The sequence below is a fragment of the Dunckerocampus dactyliophorus genome, chromosome 9 (genome assembly GCF_027744805.1).
Source record: "Dunckerocampus dactyliophorus isolate RoL2022-P2 chromosome 9, RoL_Ddac_1.1, whole genome shotgun sequence".
Classification (NCBI taxonomy): domain Eukaryota; kingdom Metazoa; phylum Chordata; class Actinopteri; order Syngnathiformes; family Syngnathidae; genus Dunckerocampus; species Dunckerocampus dactyliophorus.
Window position 1 is genome coordinate 23,944,560 of NC_072827.1, and position 21,302 is coordinate 23,965,861.

At 39.8% G+C, this 21,302-nt stretch overlaps 5 protein-coding genes across 13 annotated transcripts in view; 3 read left to right on the plus strand and 2 right to left on the minus strand.

Moving 5' to 3' along the window:
- Positions 1-2,583, minus strand: part of glsb (glutaminase b) — a 45,718-nt gene extending 43,135 nt beyond the window's left edge. Inside the window, exon 1 of one of the 3 annotated variants that reach the window (XM_054788310.1) lies at positions 2,146-2,583. In XM_054788310.1, the coding sequence (XP_054644285.1) occupies positions 2,146-2,438 (293 nt within the window). In that variant the 5' untranslated portion in view covers positions 2,439-2,583. The remainder of the gene's footprint in view (positions 1-2,145) is intronic. The other 2 variants (XM_054788314.1, XM_054788311.1) reach the window with 2 other exon arrangements.
- A 1,264-nt stretch (positions 2,584-3,847) lies between these two features.
- On the plus strand, positions 3,848-11,898 carry LOC129187796 (peptidyl-prolyl cis-trans isomerase FKBP7-like). Of its 5 annotated transcripts, XM_054787493.1 has the most exons (7): positions 3,848-3,865; positions 3,934-4,066; positions 5,704-5,796; positions 7,044-7,122; positions 8,595-8,746; positions 10,510-10,637; positions 11,058-11,898. In XM_054787493.1, exons 2-7 carry the CDS (start codon positions 4,027-4,029, stop codon positions 11,217-11,219), a joined length of 654 nt encoding a protein of 217 aa, XP_054643468.1. In that variant the 5' UTR covers positions 3,848-3,865; positions 3,934-4,026; the 3' UTR covers positions 11,220-11,898. The 5 variants fall into 5 exon arrangements, with proteins under 5 accessions (XP_054643468.1, XP_054643471.1, XP_054643469.1 ...); XM_054787496.1 differs by lacking the exon at positions 5,704-5,796 and having other exon boundaries at positions 11,058-11,893; XM_054787492.1 differs by lacking the exon at positions 3,848-3,865 and having other exon boundaries at positions 3,878-4,066; positions 11,058-11,897.
- On the minus strand, positions 10,876-14,601 carry osgepl1 (O-sialoglycoprotein endopeptidase-like 1). 3 transcript variants are annotated; one of them, XM_054787488.1, is made up of 8 exons: positions 14,122-14,601; positions 13,913-14,046; positions 13,659-13,729; positions 13,374-13,578; positions 12,889-13,037; positions 12,057-12,187; positions 11,898-11,969; positions 10,876-11,805 (listed from the first exon to the last, which is right to left on the minus strand). In XM_054787488.1, the coding sequence occupies exons 1-8, from the start codon at positions 14,340-14,342 to the stop codon at positions 11,727-11,729; spliced, it is 1,062 nt and encodes a 353-aa protein (XP_054643463.1). In that variant the 5' UTR covers positions 14,343-14,601; the 3' UTR covers positions 10,876-11,726. The 3 variants fall into 3 exon arrangements, with proteins under 3 accessions (XP_054643463.1, XP_054643464.1, XP_054643461.1); XM_054787489.1 differs by having other exon boundaries at positions 13,659-14,041; XM_054787486.1 differs by having other exon boundaries at positions 13,659-14,046.
- Positions 14,602-15,315: 714 nt separating this feature from the next.
- Positions 15,316-17,155, plus strand: alkbh6 (alkB homolog 6). The gene is made up of 2 exons (XM_054787491.1): positions 15,316-15,424; positions 15,799-17,155. Exon 2 carries the CDS (start codon positions 15,804-15,806, stop codon positions 16,506-16,508), a length of 705 nt encoding a protein of 234 aa, XP_054643466.1. The 5' UTR covers positions 15,316-15,424; positions 15,799-15,803; the 3' UTR covers positions 16,509-17,155.
- adat3 (adenosine deaminase tRNA specific 3) lies at positions 15,324-21,262 on the plus strand. The gene is made up of 2 exons (XM_054787490.1): positions 15,324-15,424; positions 18,206-21,262. The coding sequence occupies exon 2, from the start codon at positions 18,210-18,212 to the stop codon at positions 19,242-19,244; it is 1,035 nt and encodes a 344-aa protein (XP_054643465.1). The 5' UTR covers positions 15,324-15,424; positions 18,206-18,209; the 3' UTR covers positions 19,245-21,262.
- Positions 21,263-21,302: the final 40 nt, after the last annotated feature.

Genomic DNA, 21,302 nt, shown 5'->3' on the forward strand with positions numbered 1-21,302 from the left:
TTTATGATGACCGCGGACGTTGTGCAAATTCCGAGTGAAATAAGGACAAGAGCACATTTATTCTTGTGAGCTCGTCTTAACCGTGAAGACATTCTCAACACGCAAAAACACATTTCTGGCCTTCAAAATAAGAGCGCTGTTTGCCACATCCAGTCGATTGTGTAAACAAAATAAGGGTGTCATAAAAAATATATAATAAAATAATTTAAAAATTGGTGAGAGAAAAATGTCGAACCTGAGGAGATTGCAACAGCTAGCGTTAGTTAGCACGAGTGCCAGCAAAGTTTACAGGTGTGTCAAGCGACTTGACTAAAAAAAAAAATCTGTGGGACAAAGATGTTTTCTGTGTTCGGTGGTTGCAGTAGGCCTTATGATGGCACTGTGTTGATATGTATGAGTGCACATGTGTGTTACTGTGTACACTGAGTGTTAAGAAAAATTTTGTTAAGAAATTTCATATTGCTCCTAAATTTTATCTCTGGTCCTAAATTATTTCATTTAGGAGCACAGCACCTGTGCTCATGGTGAAAAGGCTAAGTGTACAGCCCCGAACACGCTCACCACTCTGCCACTATCGGCATGTTCCCATATATGGCTACTTGAGCAACTCACTCCGCCCATTCTTTGTTTATCACCATGTTTATTCAAACACGAAACAACAACAACAACGTTGATTGTGATTGTTTTGTGTCTGAAATTCCCTTCATTAAAAAAAAATATTTATATTGTCATAAACATCTGAAATCTTTTTGGGCTTGATCTGTACGTAAATGTGCTAGTTTTTAGATGTATAAACTATATAGAAAGAAAAGAGTCATAATTTCTTGAATTAAGTTTAAGAATCTTACACATTTAGCTTGCATTTAATGAAAAAAAAATGTAAACACAAAATTTTAAGATTTTGTGACAAGGTTGATTATAATAAACGGTATACTAGTGCACTTTAAGAAATCTGCAGTGCAGCCTTCACATCGGTCCAAAATCCATAAATCTTTAGATATATTTTCTGTGTGTTAGTCCGTTCTTAAATTTAGAAAGTTTGGGTAAGAATACGAATTGACTAGATATATTTTCCTATTAGAACATTATTTTTCTCATATGAAAATTGCAAGACAAGATCTTTTATCTTTTTAGGAAAAAAATTAAAATCGCTGCTTAAAAAGGAACTCTTTTTTTTTTTTTTTTTTTACTTTGTTGAAATGTAGTTTTTGCAGTGCATTACCACACAGTCAAGGGCCTTCAGTCATGGATGCCCCCTGCAACATCTCCACATAGCCAGTTGACCTATTTGACGCCCCTGCACAACGTGTCCATCGTTCCATTAAAGGAAAAGGCACCCCAGATCATGCCAGTCACACCAGTAATGTTGGAAGCCATCAGGACCGTCATGGTTACATTCTCACCAGAGAATAAAACTTTCTTCCACCTTTCAATGTCCCATGTTTGGTGCTCTCGTGCAAATACTAAACGAGCTATTCTGTGGCTTTGAAGGAAACAACACCTTTGAATATATTTTTTGTTCTCTCTGATAGTTATAGGACTGCACTCGGCACAAGTAACAACCTTCATTTGGGCCGAGGATCGTCGCATGTCTTGACGGACAGGCTCAGGGCCAGTAACATTTTTTTGAGTCTACCACTTGACCTTTTGCTCCATAACCCTCAGGATCTTTTCAAAAGTTTCAAATGACTGTCTTACTGCGTCCAACCTCAGCAGTCATGGCGCGCTGCGAGAGGTCTTGCGCGTTCAAAGAGAGAAAGCTTTTTTTGCCTTTGCCATCAAGAGATCATGACATTGAATCCACATGTTGGCCAAGCTTATGGCTTTTATAGTCTGCAGTCTTAAACTTTTTATCAGCTGATTAACAGCCTGTTTCAATGTAATGGTCGTTTGAAATAAATTGCTTACTCCATAAAAATATTCTCACTTCCACTTCTTTTTGCATTTTGAAGCTCTACTTAAGATGCTCCTTAAGATCCAACAGTGAAAAACGTAAATTCTTGCAATTTTTCAACTTGTCTAAAAATTTGGATCAGGAGTGTATAGTATACACAGTAGACTAGGGGTGTCAAAACGTATTGGCTGTTTTCTAATATAACGACGCCATAGCTAAGCGACATCCTGTCTCCTCGAGACAGCACCTACTTGTCAGTGGCTTCTTCACGGCTGACGCCATCCTTCTTCGTCGGTTCGTTCATTTTCAACTCTCCTTCAGCTTTCGTGCAGTATGGGCGGGAATTCGCCGCATGGTACGCTGTGCGCAATGTGGAGCCATGGAGGACAGTCAGTTGGGTAGATCTGCAGTCCACAGAGGCGGTACGGAAGCAGCAGTGGCGGGTCGCTAACCACCAGTTTCTCTGTCTGGCGCCGGCCGAGGTACGCTTTAGGTTGGCTTTAAACAACTCCTTAAGCAATGTCGAAAACCCAAAATGTAACATCTCAATCCCGTCAGAATAGTTGAAACACAATCTTGGATTCCAAATGTATTCTGTGGCGTCTGAGTAGATGAATCAACAAACGTTAACAGTCTGAGGCGATGACTCATCTAAGCAGCCGCCGCCGACTTATAACTACAGGCCTCGTTCACACCCCCCTCCACTCCTATTGGTTAAGGGAACATGACGTCAGACATGACGCTTCTTTATATTTACGAATAGGAAACGCATTAAGTTCATTATAACCTTTATTTTTCGGAAAATATCCCGTATTTTCAAATGCGGACAAACACGACACCAATCGGCACAGTTTGTCAATTTGTTAGCGCAATCAAATGTATTCATTTTAAATCTGGTACACGTAGAACTGGTTGTAATTTGCAAACAGGTGAAATGATAGATTCATCTGCGTCCCAGAGCTTTTATGTCAATGTTTACTTACGTGAATTTCCGTACTTTTTTCTAACACACACACAACATAAAATCGTGTGTGTTAGAAAAAAGTATACAATGATGGAATTAAGTAGCAGAATGGAAATGCCCATTGGTGGTGTTTTTAGTATGCATCCCTCGCTGTAAAGGTTTGGACTCCCGGTTTAGACCAGAATAAAATTCTGCACTATTTTTCTTTTTACAGTATGGAAAAAATGTTTTAGTTATGTTTATCAGAACCCGTGTAATCTCAGAAATACCAAACAAGCACTGATAGGTTTTTAGCTAACAGATTTTTGTTGATGTTTATTGTTTCCCTAAAGCCCTCCGGTGTTCAAACGTCATCAGGAAAAAAGTTGCCACTCGTGATGTGCGATACTACAAATAGATCCGATACAGAGTGAATACAGTACAGGACCAGTGTCGCCGAGACCGATAACAATACGTTTTACTTTGACATTTTTCATGATCACCGGGTGATTTTGTGATTCTTGGCGTTAATTTGTTGATCATGGTTGTAACCACGGCAAAACTCAAGACAAAGATGCGCAATGTGTGTGTGTGTGTGTGTGTGGGTGTGTAATGTGAAATGTATCAACATACTTATTGGAGAACAACAATGTGTAATATAACAATATTGACAGATAGTAAAAGTATTCCCTTTTACTACGTACAATTGTATGAGCAAAATAAAGTAATGTAAAATACCAAAACAAAAGCAGCCACTGATGACTCTCATTCAAATTCTTGTTATTTTGCATTGGGGCCACAAAAGCCCTCCTGTGTCCAAGGACTTGTTCCACGAGGTTCTAAATAACAATATACAATACATTTGAACTACGCATATTTGTGAAAAGAAACATAGAAGAGAACTGGAATATATCAATCTCTTTACGCTGGTATCGATCATATACTGATATCACAAAGGAATCGACGATCTCTATATTTGAATCGCCCACCTCAAGTTGCCACGACTGCAGCAGCAGAAAGATGTGGAAGTTTGTGACCTACACACTTTGTATATTTGTGTCTTCTCAGCTGAGCTGTGTGTGTGTTTGGACAGCAGAGCTGGACGATGAAGTCAAGATTGAAGTTGTGCTCCAACCAGAGCAATGCGAAAAAAAAAGCAAAAAAGGAGATCTGATGAACGTCCACTACGATGGCTTCCTCGCCAAAGATGGATCCCAGTTCTATTGCAGGTTAGTGGTAACACAAGTCTGTGTTTACAAGGCGTTGTAGTGCTTTAAGGAACTTTCTTAACCTTCTGGGTTCCCTTTAATTTACGATCCGTCGAGGTCCCGAAAGAACAAAAAAGTCTCCTCGCAAAAGCTGCTCAGAAAACATAAACGATTAATATTTTCTCTACTTTTTGCTCAAATTTCACAATCAACTTGAGTTCTAATCAACAATACAAAATATGTAATTAAAAAATATATATTTTAACCCTACAGTCGTCCTCGTTTATCACGGTTAATTGGTTCTAGACCCTACTGCGATAAGTGAACATAAGTAGGATTCAATATTAATAAATTGAATATTTTAGTAGTTAGAACATAGAAAACCTGTTTATGACTTTCAAAATACAGTTTTGGCCATTATTAGAGCCCCACAGACATGAAATAACACCTCTATTGTTACCTTTACACTCCTACTACCAACCTACCAACTCATATGTGCAGGCTATGGGATCACTGCAGGGACACAAGAGATAGCCGCCACTTTAAGCATAGCATCCTACCGAGCTAATTTATTTATTCTATGTCATGTCAGACATGCCATGACTGACTCCATGCAGTGTTAAAGTAATGTAATGTAAGGTAATGACGCCTAGTGACCAGAATACTACATCGGACTTGTCTTTCAATATTTTTATACTTACGTGGCGAGGGTCAACTCTAATTGTGCATTTTCTAATTTCAACGTTTGATTTTATTGAAAAACAATCCAATTTGTCATATTTACTGTTTAGAATGAGATTGGACAGGTGATAGTTTCCTACTGGAAAATGTCAGATTTGACTTCCATTATAAGCAATATTTTTCAAGGCACTGTAATTAGACAATATAATCATGCATTTTCTAATTTCAGGGTTTCATTTTGTTGAAAAATAGTCCAATCTGTTAACAATGAGACTGGACAATATTCACATTGTAGCTTCACAAGTGTTTCCTACCGCACTTTGTGAAGGTGGTGGGTTCCGGTGGGGGAATGCATAAAACATTTGCAAAAAGTGAGTATGACATGAAAAGCAAGGCAAACATGTCTAGAGGTACAAACAAGCTTTTTTTGCTGTTGCTAATTGATGTGTTGTTTTTCAGTTGCGCAAAGAAGGGGAGGTACGCCATGATAACTGATGATAGAAAGCGACCCGTGCATTAATTTCAGTCTGCAAAAGTCTACACTAGTCTGGAATGGTTAATTTCCATCCTTGTTTTGGGAGAAAATTCCCCAAAACATGCTTAAAAACAGGAGTTACCTTCAACTCTAGTTTGAAAAGTTGTAAAAGGGGAGGGGGGCAGCAAGTAAAATGCAGTGTGTAGACCCTTAGTGTAAAATAACAAATCATTAAAGAATCCATCTTCTCCATTGGCTCAATAACAAAGTTTCGCCTAGTCAGTATCTAAGTTGCATTGCCTGACCATTATGTCTCCTGACAAATTATGAAAAAATAATAGAATTAAGGTTTAATCAAAGAACTTACCCCCGGCAGGTTTCCGGTGACTGGAAAAAGGATCACATTATTGTCTCTGGTCATCTTGAAAAAACATGTAATCCTTTTTTGCATACAAAATGTGTTTTATGAGAGGGTGATCCTAATTTTGTCCCAACTGTGCAGGAGAGAGTATCTTCCGTCATGATGAACACTCTACGCAATCTCCGGACTGCTCACCTCATTTTATAAGCACCAACAGGCCAAGCGTGCCAAGTGGTTAGTTTATGTCTTCTTAAATATGGTAGTCAAACGTCTGGCATGCCTTTATTCAATGCCAGGTCACATGCCACATGAATCTGTGGCATCCAGTCCTGCATGGTCACTCAAAGTGATTTTACACCCCCAAAACATATTTACATTGGATGTTTATACATTGGGAGTAAAACAATCTTTGCATATAAATCTGATTATTGATTAGAACCACCAATCAGCGAACAAACTGATGATCTAAGCGTGTACATCATGTACACCTAGACATGAAGTTGGGGTGAAGTGGGAGGATGCAACGGCCGGGTGGTCATCTGTTTTTCTCTGCAACACTCCTAATTTTTTGAGCTTACATCCTAGAGGTACCAAAGAACATAACATGCAAATCTTGAACAAATCGGTTCAGGAAGACCTGAGATTTTGGGTGCCCAAAATGCCCCCCCCCCACCTCCAAAATGTTGAATATATTGACTAACTTTGTAAGTATTGAGAATATTGAAAATCTGACTGCAGATTTGAATTCTGCATGAAAAAGTACAATGAGCAATGTTTGGTTAACCTGTGACTAACAGTCTGGGAGAAGCAAGGATTATATTTAAGTGAAATGGGTGGGGCTGCACGGTTGCTAACGGCAACGTGAAATCTTAAAGCCTTAATTACTCCCTTAATAACTGGAGTTTTGAAAAAATATATTTTTGATTCTTGGTTTGTATGGTATAGAGACTATTTTATGTGAATAATAACAAAATCTAAGGTGTGGTAGGCAAATGTCCCCTCCATTGGTTGAAATGACGTGGAATGACCTGACGAGGTTTACCACAAATACTACTCATCCCCTGATTTAATACTAATTACACATCAATAAGTATATTCTGTTAAATATATACGGTACATTGGACATAGGTATTGTGGATTGCCAAAAGTTGACGTTATTACTCACTGTCCACTTTTAAATCTCATTTAAAATCCACATTTACTCGTTTGCTTTCAACCCAGCCTGATACATTTTTATGTGATTTATCGTTTTATGATATTTTATATAACCTTTTATGATATTAAGTGTCGCTCTAGTATATTTTAATGTTTGTTTTTATGCTTTCTTATATTCAACTTTGTTTTTAACTGTGGTTGTTAAAGTGCTTTATAAACACCGTTGGTGTGGTGGCTTTCCAATTCCCAAGTGTATTGCATGGCTGTTTTTGTTCTCTGTCGGAAGAGGTTATTTCATCCTGTTTTGTCTTCTTTTTACATTACAGCTGTTGAGCTGAGAGGGCATCACATCTCCCACAGTGTTAACTTCTCATCTCCCCATGGAATGACTAAGCATGCACAGAGGTTTTCACCCTTTCTCACTTGTGTTGCACTAACAGCTTCATCTTTTTAGACCTGATGGTGGCAATCCTATTATGGAATGCTAGTGTTATTTTGCAAGGTTCATTTATTGTAGTTTCTCTGTCATGTGGAAATAAATCTTGCTGAATGTGCATGTCATCTGACAGCTTTGCTTCCCTTTCTGAGCAAACGATCTGAATACATAAAACTGAGTGATAAACGCACTTATTAGCTGATGTTCTGCTTTTTGCATCTGACTGAGTTAGTCCTCTTAGACCTACAGACGTCTATGCTTTTAAACTTGTATGGTGACACATATGAAGTGAACCAACTTTTAATCAGTTATTGTAAGTGCGTCAACATGTTAAACACAGTGTTTAGAGTACTACTACTACTACTACTACTCTTTTTCAGACATATTGGACTTCTCAAGTGTAACCACGTGATGTTCCCTAATGTAACTTTCTAAGCATGTCCGAAACACCCACCATTTCACGTGAGCACTTATAAATAGATAAGTAATCATCCCATATATCTTTTATTCCAGTTTGATGTTGGCATCCTTCCGTTTGAATGGGTTGAATTTGAGCTTCACTTTTTTTTGTCCACTCACGATGGCTATGGTGTAAGTCTGCATATTAATTTAATACCAAATTGAAGGGGAAAGTCTAACAATCATGATAAAGCAGTATCCGAACTACAAAAATACCTACAACCAACGACAGGTTGACAGGTTTTCTCCGCTGCGCCATGCGGGGATTGGAACTGCAATATAAATGAACACCAGTATTAAATGAAATCTGAAAGATCAAACACAGAAAATAATCATCAAACTTACTTATGTGTTCATTTGATGCACACAGAGCAATGAACAACTTCATGCTCTGTCTCCTTTCTGCTCTGTTCTCCTTGTGCCAAGAGGCATTCAGGCGCATTCGTAATTTTTAGTGTTAGGCGAAAATTGTTTTTCATTTTTATTTATGTACCCCCATGACAATTTGTGGACCCCTGGAGGTACGTGTACCCCACTTTGGGAACCTAGGCCAAAAATAACTGCCGCAATCCCACCCCTGAATGCAAATTTACTGCTATTTGCAGGTCAAATGAAGTTTGAAGGAAACTGTCTTTTGATTGAATACAATATCAGAAGAAAAGAGATAACATTATTTGGCCCATGTTGAAATTTCAAGTTCTGTCACTGCCATACAAGATTTAACCGTTAAAATCTTCAAAAATGAAACTGTTTCCACGCACACAAAGTATCTGCAGCAGTGACAATACAGGACAGCAAAGTAAAGTCATTCATGAAGGACTACACATGGAAATGAGCGGAATTGTAAATCTGGTGCACCCATCGATTCCACATGCATAACGTAAAGTGCACACTGTCCATAAACTAACAAACATAATTGGAGCTTGAACATGTTGGTTGGTTGGTTGAAACCTTTTTCCGTCTATTTTCTGTTCTGTTTCAGCCGATCTGACAAAGCTGGCCACCCACAGTGGTTTGTACTGGGCGTCGGACAAGTTATCAAGGGCCTTGACATAGGAATGATGGATATGTGTCCAGGGGAGAAAAGGAAAATAACAGTTCCTCCCGCCCTGGCCTTTGGAGTGAAAGGCAAAGGTAAACAGATGTACGCACCATCAGAGAGTGAGGACACATTAGGTTACATCAAAATTTAAATCTACCTCGATTTGTTAGTACTGTACTTCTATAAATTACTACCGTAAATTCCAGGGTACTTTTTTCTTAAATTTTGAACCTTGCGGCTTATACAGTGGTGCGGCTAATTTATGGCTAAATTCTAATCTTGCGACAGCTCCTTTACTTTAGAACTACTACTAATTGTTTAAATACTGTGCTGCTTGCAAGTCAGTGAGGAAATGATAGCTCTTTCTTTGAGAGGAGCCAATCACGAGCTAACAGTGCATTCACAAAAAGCTTGTCAACCCGTTGGAAAACGCAGGAGGTCATTATATATTACAGTCTGACTCACGATGTCATCTTACTAAGGACACTTTACTAACAACACTAAACTCATCACAGCAACTTAACACTCAAAATGTATACCTCAGAAATACACAAATATGTGCCAATAAGAGTTTGAAAAAAACAACTCTTTTATAGTATTCCCATAATGCATTGCATCTGAGCAACGCATTCATTGGGGCGCTGCAATGAAGGCATTGTCATGTTCCGTGTGCTGCTCTGCTGCCCTCTTTCTGTTTTGTGTTGCAGTACACCTAATAACCTAATTAACAAAAGCCGAACCCTAACAGTCAGCCTCCCTATGGTGGCAGCGCCATCCACCATTTTCTATGCTGTTTGTCCACCAGTGAAATGGTTTGCTCAAACCTTAAAGTGTTGGGGTTTTTTTCATTTTTTGGTACATGTTTTTATATTTCAGAGGTATACATTTTGAGTGTTAAGCTGCCGTGTGATGAGTGTCATGTTGTTTGTAAGAGGCCACCGTGAGTCAGACTGTTATATTGAGTCATGACCTCCTGCAATTTCCAGTGGGTTGACAAGCATAGTACTGTATAACTGCCTGTTTTACTGTGCGTTTGACAATAAAACTCTTGAATCTTCAATCTCATCATGAGTTTTTTCATAGCTCAAGATTGGCTCCTGTCAAATAAGGAGTCACCTGGTCCTCACGGCCTCGTTTGCGACACAATATGCCATTTTATTACATTGACATTTGCGGCTTATACACCGGTGCGGCTTGTATATGTAAAATTCTGGTTTATACTCCAAAATGAGTGGCCATGGCGTATACACCAGGGTATGCACTAAATACATACACATGGAGAAATTGTTTGAACTAATAGGTCACAAGGAATCCTTTTCTTTGTTGAGCTATGCAGCTGTACTACTAATATGTTGAATACCCATTACCCAGTTAACGTTGTCTTAGTCAGCAAATGCTGGCGAGGGTTACCACAAATTCTACTCATCCACTGATTTAGCATGAATTATGCATTAATCAGAATATTCCGTTAATTGAACATAGGTATTGTGGATTCCCGAAGGTTGGCGTTATTACTTCATTGTCCACTTTTAAAAGTCATCTAAAATTCACTTTTGTTTGCTTTCGACCCAGCACGATACATTGAATGCATTTTTATGCGATTTATTGTAGTATTATATTTTATAGAACCTTTTTTGATATTGAGTGTCAAGTGTTGCTTCACTATATTTTAATGATTGTTTTTATGCTCTCATATTCGACTGTTTTTAACTGTGGTTGTTGAAGTGTTATTACAAACAAGCCTTGTATGGTGGTTTTCCAGTTCCCAACTGTATTGCATGGCTGTTTTTGTTCTCTGTAGGTGATAAACACACTCAGTAATTGATGTTCTGCCTTTTGCATGTGACTGAATTAGGCCCCGTGCCACCAAACGCTACTGTCGTATTTGAAGTGGAGCTTTTCTCAGTGTCCAGGGGACCACGCAGCATGGAGGCTTTTGGAAATATAGACATTGATAAAGACCGCAGTCTCACAAAAGCAGAGGTAACAACAATAAATCATTACAAAATTGATAACACACTGCTAATTCGTATGTAAAAAAAAATGTATATAAGAAATGTATTTATTTTTCTTTCTGTTACTTATTTTCATTGGGCAGCATGTCACTGACCAGCAAAATTGAGTCACCAGCTGAGTGAGCAGTAACTCAATCAATCAATTATTATTATTATCCTAATTACTTTACTACTTTGTGTAAATAAGACAAGAATAAAAGACAACACAAAATCCATTAGCTGTGTTTTCCAAGAAATACAGTCACTGGTCACAACAATATGTACATATTCACACACGGGCTAAATACAAGAGGCATATTTAGAAAAATAACTGTATTCATTTGCAGTGTTTGCAATGTAATATTGTGGTTGTAGAATTATAATTAATTAACACATCGTCTGTTTGCAGGTAAAAGATTACTTGAAACTTCAATTTGAAAAAGATGGGACTCCACGAGATGACCCCTTCTATGAGAAGATCTTAAATGACATTTTCCACAAGAGTGACAGCGACAAAGATGGGCTTATCAGTGCAAAGGAGTACAACATTTATCAACATGATGAGCTGTAGTTTGTGTAGTAGTTGCTATTTCTCATTTTTAAGTCAGTATGTTTAAATACACTGTAATTAAATGCCAGGATTGGACAGTAGGGTTTGCAACCTTACCACAGACTAATCCACGGTGCAACTACCATAGTCTTCCGAGGCTGATGGATGCCAGCAGTGTAGTGTGGTTTGAATACTTGGTGTACACGTTACAGTATATTTTCACTCACACTGACTTCTTTGCAGCCAGTTCCCACTTATGGTGTGAATAAGTGTGTGAATGGTTCTGTCTCTTACGTAGCCTATGACTAACTGGCAACCCTACCTCTCACCTAAGATCAGCACCTGCGACCCTGTGCAGGATAAGCGGTGTTTATATTGAAGGATTTGATATCGGACAATATGGCAGACAAAAAGAAACCGTTACAGAGAACAACAATGCATTAAAACATCATAAAAATATCACGTGTCATTTTCTTTTATACAGTTTCATGCCCAATGTGTGTAATGTACTACTGATTCTGACAATGTTTATATTTTCATCCTGACTGATGGTAACCTAATAGCTGCTGCCTTCACTGCTGCTGTGAGGTCAACACCCAGTTGTGCCCTGCAATACAATATTTAAGCACTGATTTATACAAGTTGAGTTTGGTATCACAAACGACTGTATTGAAATAGTACTCTCTTCACATTGCTTACTTTGGCTCATAGCTTATGTCTGCATTCGGAGGCAGTATCCCTGTTCCTTCCCTGAGTCTCTCGACACCGTTCCTGATTAAACACATAGAAAGAAAAAGTGTGTGATGTATCGTGAAAGCTATTTCAATGCCAAAATGAATGCCATTACTAGTTACGCACCATGCAATCATCACTCCATTGTCAGTGCAGAATTTGGCAGGAGGGCAGAGCAGACAAAGGCCCGTTGAATCAGTGATGATGCGCAGTGCCTTGCGAATGTACTGATTGCTTGCAACTCCTCCGGACAGTACCTAGTAAATGATGGAAGCATCCCTTTACTTAACCTAATGCGTGTTATTCTTTTTCTCTTGTCACGCTCCTCATCTCGTAACACCCCTTCTGCTTCACAGGAAAACAAACAAACAGTAAAACACACACTTATTTGATAGTCACTAAACTAAGGCCTCATGAGTTTTTGCCAATGTCTCATGCGGCCTGCATGAATGGTGTAAACGCCCAGTTTAGAGGCATATTTTTCCTCTAATTGTTGATGGAAACCTGAGTTGTACATCCTTGGGGACATAAAAAGTTCCATTGTATATCTATGCTTGAAGTTACAACTCCTGATTATTTTCAAACTGTGCAGTTTTTTTTCTTTGATATTACATTAGTCCAACCTTTATTCAGCCAAGGTGTAATGTACTATGTATGTCCTGCCATCTAGTGGATGAGCATTTCATTGTTCTGCCTGTCACCATGTCGAAGACAGAAATAGATGAACAAAGACACATTATTCCTTGTAAACAAATCATATCTGACCAAGTGATATTGGATCATTTCTGTGGTTGGTAATGACGTCATTAGCCGATTAACTACTAAACACACAATTTGGAATTCATATGGTTCGCATCCCACACCACTCACAATTGACATGTTAGAGACAACAATTTTGTTGGATTTTGACAAAGACTAGATTGGGTTAGTAGTGTTGAAGAACTAGCGGTACACCTACCAACGTGGGACAGAGTGACGGCAGCAGTCCATTGGCCTTACAAAACAAGATGGCCCGGTGTGTGCGCTTTGCAAGATGACAGGCAACTGTGTGCTGTGTCGCAGCTGCTATATCATTCACACATGACAGCAGAGTTCCACATTCGATACCTGTAGAGCAAGGCAACAAAAGTAACACACACCTTGGGATAAATGGATTACATGCATGCCAGTGATGAGGCCAATCTACCCCGCCAGACAAGTATCAGGCATACCAACAACATAAACAGACAAAAATCAATCATCTCTCTTGTGTCATGCATCTATTGTAGCTGGTTTATCTACTGTGGACATTGTTAAGCTTCCAGTGCAACAATAATTCCAAATATCACCTATATTACATCACTCAAAATAGTTTGACTGTTTGGATTAGATGATCACATTATCATATAAAGAAAAATCATAAATCGGCTGTGTTGTCATGAAGGAGATCATGTGTCCTCATACCTTCCTCTGCTTCTTTTTTCATTATCGTCATGTTAATTTGATTTCGAAGGCCAGCAAAAGAAAAGCAACAGTCATAACTTTGTCCCATAGGTGTCCTAAAAGAAAACCTTGTCCTGTCACCATCCTTAGCCAGGAGTTCTATTGCTTGTCCTCCACTCAGTGTGGAGCACTGTGGGTGTCTTATGAGTGACAAACGTCTTGCTACCTGTTAATCCACACAGAAACAATATTAGCTTTGGCCTTAAAGTCTGAGAATCAACTACTCAACACTGTTAAAGGGCTTACTTTATCTAGTGAATCTCCAGGAGCTTCATCCAGAGTGTGACCCAGAAGAAGGAAGTCGTCTACCCCGCGAGCTACCGCAAGAAGGGAATGGCCACCAGAAATGAGCAATACCAGGAAGGGGAAAGAAACGGGCTCAAACATCCGGACAGTCAGGGCATGGGCTTCCATGTGATGGATGGGGATGAAGGGCTTGTTGTTCTGCCTCACAAACCTCTGGCTGAACTCAAGACCAATGCCCAAGCTCAGTGCCATACCTGGCTTCACTGTGGTGGCCACAGCTGTCAGCTGGCTTGGGTCCACACCGCTCCTCTCCAAAGCCTCATTGACTACAAGCTCAATGTGTTCCCTATGAAGCTTTTGTGCCACAGTGGGAATTATACCGCCTGCCCTACATTGGGAGGAGCACACCAATGTCAAAACTACATTACAGAGGACAGCAATGACTTTGAAGAAGTATTCTCACCTCAGATGCACCTCTTTCTGTGAGTGGAGAGACTCCCCCAGTACAGTCCCAGCCTCATCTAGAACAGCCGCCCCAGTGTCATCACAGCTTGTCTCAATACCCAAAACCAGTCGCGAGTAGCTCTTTCCTGATACAAGCCATCTACTTAAGTGCTTCAATTGCAGCAGTCTGTGTATATTTGTTGTTTTTGAAGGCAACATGGTAACAGACGTTAATAGCATCCAACGATGAGTTTAACTTGTTAAGGAACCGAGAAAGGCATCATTTCAATAAAAAAGGTTCCATGTTAGATTAACAAACAGAAAGGATAAGTCTGTGTAGCATTCCTATAACTCCGAAGCGAATATTCTTCTGCGTCTGCATCTCTTTTCTCGACTCCATTTTTTTTAAACTGGCATACTACCATGAAAATTGCATACAGCCACCTACTGTACCGGAGTATATAGCGAAATATTCGTTAGAAACGTCACTGACCACATTGCAGCCTGCACGTGTACCTCCATGCCACTAGAATGCGCTGTTGTACCACTTCTGCTATCATCGAAGAAATTTGCGAGTACATTTTAGTTACACGTCCGGCAGTTGTTGTACTTTGAGACCTTGTGAAAACCTTCTGGAAAAAAAATTAAATCTGAATTAAAAGTTCTTTATTGTTCAGTAAAAGCTTTATTTTGGAATGATTTAGAAATCAACTATATATATATATATATATATATATATATATATATATATATATATATATATATATATATATATATATAGTACATACTTCAAATCTGCTTTCCACTCATTATTTCTTTTTTTTATTATTGCAAGTAATGTATATTTACCATCTGTATTGTAGGAGAGGTTTACTGGCTGTGGATATTGTAGTGACCCGGAAGTTATACGTGTTATACATTTTTTTGTTCTGTGCTGTATGACTATTTTTGGGTGGCCATAAACGCACCAGGCGTGGGGCATGGTTTGGCTTCAGTTGGGGAAAGCCACTGTTGTTGTATGAGTATGCTTTGGCTTGATTACGGCCGACAGTAGACATATGTTTGTAATAAATTTGCACTTTCTCGTTGATCAATGTACGACACAAATGCAACGCGTCATTGATTATTTTATCAACAGAGTATAATACGGTAAATCGCCCTAATGCCGAGTTCCTTTTCGTTGGATCGCCAAGTGATGTCACTTCCGCTGGAGCGTAATCGTCCCAGTCGTGTTGCGGTAGCATTTCCGCTACAGACCCAGTTCAGTTTGCTGCTGTTGTTGACCACACAATAAATCGAGAAAATTATTGCTGTCAGACGAGGTAAAGCATATTCATTTGTTTATTCGTGCACTGTGTCATATTTTAATGTTGTATTTTGAGCACCATATTCGTAACATTATTTACAACGTGGTCATGAGTAGTAGCTTGTGCTTCCCGTTCAGGTACCCCAACAACCAATTCGTCGGGACGACAAAAACAAACAGTAAAACTGTACACCTGTTGGAAATGTGTAAAAACTTCACTTAGGCAGACAAGTACGACTCGTTCTCTTACAGAGTATGGTGACAGGGTCACTAAAAAGTGGATGCTTTGCTTTTTATTAGCTCCCATTTCAATCGCTTGGTAATCATTCGAAATCTCGCGAGTTGTCATATTTGCAATATTTAACGAGCATTTCATGTAATTTTTCTAAGGAAACATGGAACGTCCATCTTGTGTTTCGGAGGAATTGAAGCAATTTGTTGTACATGGCGCTCCATCTACAGCGTATTACATCCCAAGTTTCATATCTGGAGACGAGGAGTCTTACCTCCTGCAGCAGATCTATAAATCACCTAAACCTAAATGGACCCAGTTGTCTGGCAGAAGGCTTCAGAACTGGGGAGGTTTGCCACATTCCAAAGGCATGTTGGAGGAAAAGATCCCTTCCTGGCTTGATGGATATTGTGAGAAAGTTTCTTGTTATGGTGCATTTGGTGGGAAAACGGCCAACCATGTGTTGGTGAATGAGTATAAACAAGGAGAGGGGATTATGCCACATGAAGATGGTCCTTTGTACCACCCAACAGTCACCACTATCACTCTTGGCTCTCACACCCTCCTGGATTTCTACAAACCCATCCATCAGCTGGAGGGCAACGCCTTGCTGGCAGAGGAGAATCGGTATCTTTTCTCGCTGCTCTTGAGGCCGCACAGCCTTTTGATACTTCAGGACGACATGTACCAGAACTTTCTCCATGGCATCCAAGCCTGCGAGCAGGACACTCTGACAGACAAGGTGCTTAACCTGACGGCTGCTGGAGCCAAGCCAGGAGAGACACTGACCAGAGGAACCAGAATATCCTTGACCATTCGTTATGTTCCCAAAGTCTTGAAGACAAAGCTTATTCTAGGAAGAAAGTGAAGACGGAAGTTCCTCACTTTGACTCAGTTATTCCATGAAGTTATTCCATTAAACAAAAGAAAATTCATGTTGATTAGGGGATAATGTCAATATAAAAAACTCTCATCAGTGGATCAGCATTTTTTAATTCAAATGTTTGCTTTCTCTGTGGTAACATAGCAGAAATATAAACATGTTTAACCTGATATGCTTAAAAGTAAAGTTAGCACTTGTAACCTCTGCCAGCAATACAGGAAAATACGCAGCATGCTGTGTTTGTATGTCACCAGTGCAACTTAAAAACTACACTTTCCACAAAACTTGTATTTGAATGTGATTTAGACGAACTCTGGTCCAAGGACAACTGCAGACATCACCACGGGGTGGTGTTTGGCCTTGGCAGGTCTACATTTTCCTGACTGACATTATACTTGTAGGAAACAAACTGTTCAATCTGCTGAAGGGAGTCCAATGTATAATAAAGGCTCACCATGTGGCTGTCCATTTCAGATTCAGTTTTCTAAAGCAGTGTGATTGAAGCAAAGTAGTGAACATATGATCTCAAGTTCCTCTTTACTCCCATTTTGGCTTGGTTTCCATGGTAATGCATCTTGGTTCGTAGTCCTCTGGGTCTGGTATTTTCTGCTAATAAACGCTACTTCCCCCAACTCTTAGCATAAATATCATAGTGTTATGGTTGCCTGCATTGTGTGTGTGTGTGACATTTACTGTAGCTGGCCATATAGGCTCTGGGTTAACTACTGTAGTTCTTAGACAAGCAAGCAAGTAACTCTATAATTGAATCCCATAATGTAGTATGATGGTTATATCACAGTTAGCATGTAGAAATATAGTGTAAACATCAATATATTCATGCTGTCATGTGTATTATGTAGTAGCATGAGAATATTTGACTAATATATTCCTTCGCTATGTAATAGTACCCATAACAAAAACATGCATTTCTGTTAATGACTTGAGTTTGCTGCGCCGATCAAGTGGTCACAGCTTTACAAGCACCTGGACAATCTAATATAACATTTAATACAAGGCCGGTATAAAAGTAAGTCATGTTTTTGGTGACCTAATTTAGTTCCGCGAGTCAAAACACGTAGCTCTCAGTACAACGCAGTGCAGTTACTACAACATGCAACCACAATAGTAGACGTGTTGAACTGATGCCTCTGTAACCGTGTCAATCCAAACTGAGCTGAAACTGTCGTTGATGCAGCTTGTATTCGATATTAGACTGGGCAAATTCTCTTCATGATGTGGCCGGTTGGGCTTGTGTTGTTAATTGTGTGGATGTGATCAACCTAATGAACTTAGCTGATATACTATGTGCCCAATGTTGTAAAAAAAAAAAATATATATATATATATATATATATATATATATATATATATATATATATATATATATATAGAGGTAGACATTGTACACATTTAAAATAAACATTATTGAGAGAATTATTTAGCTTATCTTAAATCTGACATTTGGACACCTTTTGATAAAAAAAATCATGTTATATTTATTATAGAATTAAAGTACATTCAAATTGTGTTCAAATGATTTAATGGCTAAACGATTTAATGGCTGAATGCAAAATGTTTTGTCTGTGTAACACCACGTGCATATTTTATTTCCTGGTCACTACAGCTGCTGTGTGCAAACAAACTAACAATTCTGTTTCAATTTGGTTTGGAATAATTTCACAGAACAATGGAGCCAGAGACGAAGCGATGGAAAGGGACTATGAGTGACACTGACTCTTGGATCGCGCATCCTGTGCTGTCAGATGAGCAGACACAAGTCATAGAGCTGATCGATGTGTTTGCTGCACCTATTGTCAACAAGAGAGAGACATCCCGACTCATCAAAGAGTTGAATAGCGTCTACCCCTTGAAGGGCCTTCAGCATGTGAAGAGGGTCCGGGCGAGCAAGGAGGTGGGCTGTCGTCACCCTTTAGAGGTCCTGCTATGTCTCGTCAGTGAAGCACCAAACATGACCTCGGTCAGCATCGTATCTCTGCTGCCATCAGGTGGAGTTGGACATGATGGACTAGGTGAGCCTTTCGTTGTCAAGGTCCCGGCACGTCCTCCTTTGACTAGGCCCCAATTCGAGCAGGCGAGCAAGCACTGGCCCACCTCTTTCCATGAAGACAAACATGTGACAGATGCCATGAGAGGACAGTTCTTCAGCAGAGCTCAAAAAGCTAAGATGCAATTGTACATGTCACACGCTGTGGCTGCTGCCAAAAAGGGAAGGGACTTGGGAATGGAGGCAGTGGGGGCAGTCATGGTCAATCCGGTCTCGGAGACAATCATTGCAGTCGGCCATGATTGTAGACGTAAGCACCCGCTTCATCACGCTGTCATGGTATGCATTGACATTGTGGCCCGCGTGCAGGGTGGTGGCTGCTACTCCTTCGACACATACCCCGCTTGCAGTTACACATCGCCTGGCCCCGTTTCAACACCAGTCCCACCCTCCTGTCTTCATGCTGAGGACACTACGCAGCAGCCGTATATATGCACTGGATATGACCTTTACGTCACCCGAGAGCCTTGTGTAATGTGTGTTATGGCGTTGGTCCACTCACGGATAGGTCGTGTGTTCTATGGTGCGGACTTTGCAGACGGCGCCCTGGGGAGTAAATTTAAAATCCACACACAGAAAGATTTGAACCATCACTTTGAGGTTTATAAAGGAGTGCTGCACAAGCAGTGTCAGGATCTCAACTGCGTGTCTTCTTGAAACGCCTTCATTTTAAAGTATTTTACTTAAATGCTGATTATTCTCGGATAGGGTGGGCAGACTATGGTGTGCGGGCCATATCCGACCCATAAATGCCTTTTAATCAGTCCCACGGGATGTTACCGATTTTTAAAAAAAACTTTTAACACTGCTGTAGCCAACCATAGGATGCTCTTTTCACATGACCATAAATCTTGAACAATCAAGATTATTCCAGTAGTTTCTGAATCGAGAGAGTCTGCGTTTTCTACTGATATGTAGGTCATTATGGTAATCATAGGGACTACATCACAGCAACTCCAGGAAGACAAGGCACTGATAGAAGCAGAGTGGGTGTGGGTCTGTGTACAGAGTGGCCTGTGGGAGAGAAGACACAGAAGTAAGCTTTCTATTACAGAAAAGTGATATTTGATCAGAATTTGGTGGGTTTTTCTTAATTGGAAAAGATGTGGCGGTCGCCTAGGATTAAAGCCCTTAAGGTTCACACACAGTTTATATTCAATATTTTATGGTTCATGTTGTAAATCCCACTTCCTGTATTCATGTACATGTCTTATTGTCATAATTTAACAGTGTGTCGTCCTTTGTACGATGTCTTGTTGAACTGTAAAAAAGTACATAATTCCTGGATACCAGCATGTCATTACTTTAAAATACGTTTTCTATTTTTTTCTCTTTTTGACATGAGTTTGTGTGATCAACAGCACCTAATAAGCCCATTTCAGATGGCAGAGCTTGGACACAACTCGTCTTCATGGCAAAACACGCATAGGTGTCCAAAGTGTGGTGCAGGGGCCATCTGTGGAACGTGCCTCATTGCATAAATAAAAACCCAGCAGAGTAAACAGCTATCATGTAACTAGGAAACGCTAAATTGTGGATACTAATAACTAATAAAAACACAGATCCCACCTGAGATGTGTTCCACACGGGCAAGTGGAGGGGCTGCCATCATGACCTGGGGTGCTTTTTCCTGCAGTGGAACAATGGTGCTTCAGGTCGTGCAGGGGAATCAAACGGCAGCTGGCTATGTGGACGTGTTGCAGTGGGCACCCCCCATGACTGAAGGCCCTTGTCTGTGTGGTGTTTTTCAACAGGACATCACTGCAGTTCACAATGCCCACCTGACAAAGGACTTTTTCCAACGGAATAACCTCACTCTTTTGGACCATCCTGCGTGGAACACGTAGGATACTGTTCCCCTGATTTTAAATCAGGGGAACATGCAGCATGGTCCAAAAGAGTGAGGTTATTCCGTTGGGGGATGGACAGCAAGGGAAGTTTACAAAAATAGACCTCAGTTCTAGACAGTGGATGCCGTCTGTGAGGCCATCTTCAATTTTCTTTCTATTTTCGAGGATTTTTTAAGCTATGGTCTTAAACTTTTGATCAGCTGATGAACAAGCCATTTCTCTTTAATGCTTGTTTGCAATAAATGGCTTTTTTGTCTTACTCCCACTTCTTTTTGCATTGTGAAGCTCTACTTAGTGCAAAATGTACAGTCTTGCAATTTTTCAACTAGTCTTAAGATTTTGATCCAGAGTTAAAATAACGGCCAACCCCTGTTGTGGGAGCACGTTGGGAGTTAAACTGCTGTGGGATTGTTGCCAATGACTTCTTATTCACACAGACGTTGAAAATGCTGGTTTCGCACCAAAGTAAGCATTTTTGGAATAACAATTTAATCTGGTCACATCCCAACTGCATATATAGTTCAACATTTTTAAAAATCTAATCTACAGTAACTGACGAAACAAGATACTACACAAAACAGGTGTGAAACTCTAGGCCTGGGGGCCAGATCGGGCCTACCACATTGTTTTACGCGGCCCACTAAAACATGGAAATAGTGCATGTCCGTAATACAATCTTCCTTCCTAAAGGCATGTTCGTTAAATTTGTACTTGCACTGTGTGCAATTGTAGTTTTATTCACTAACTAATCAATAACTAAACATGATTATTTGATGCAATAAAATATGACAAGCTTGTTTATTCACCAAACCCCCTGAAATCAAAATAAACCCAAAATAGTTGTATACTTCAACATCTGCTTCTG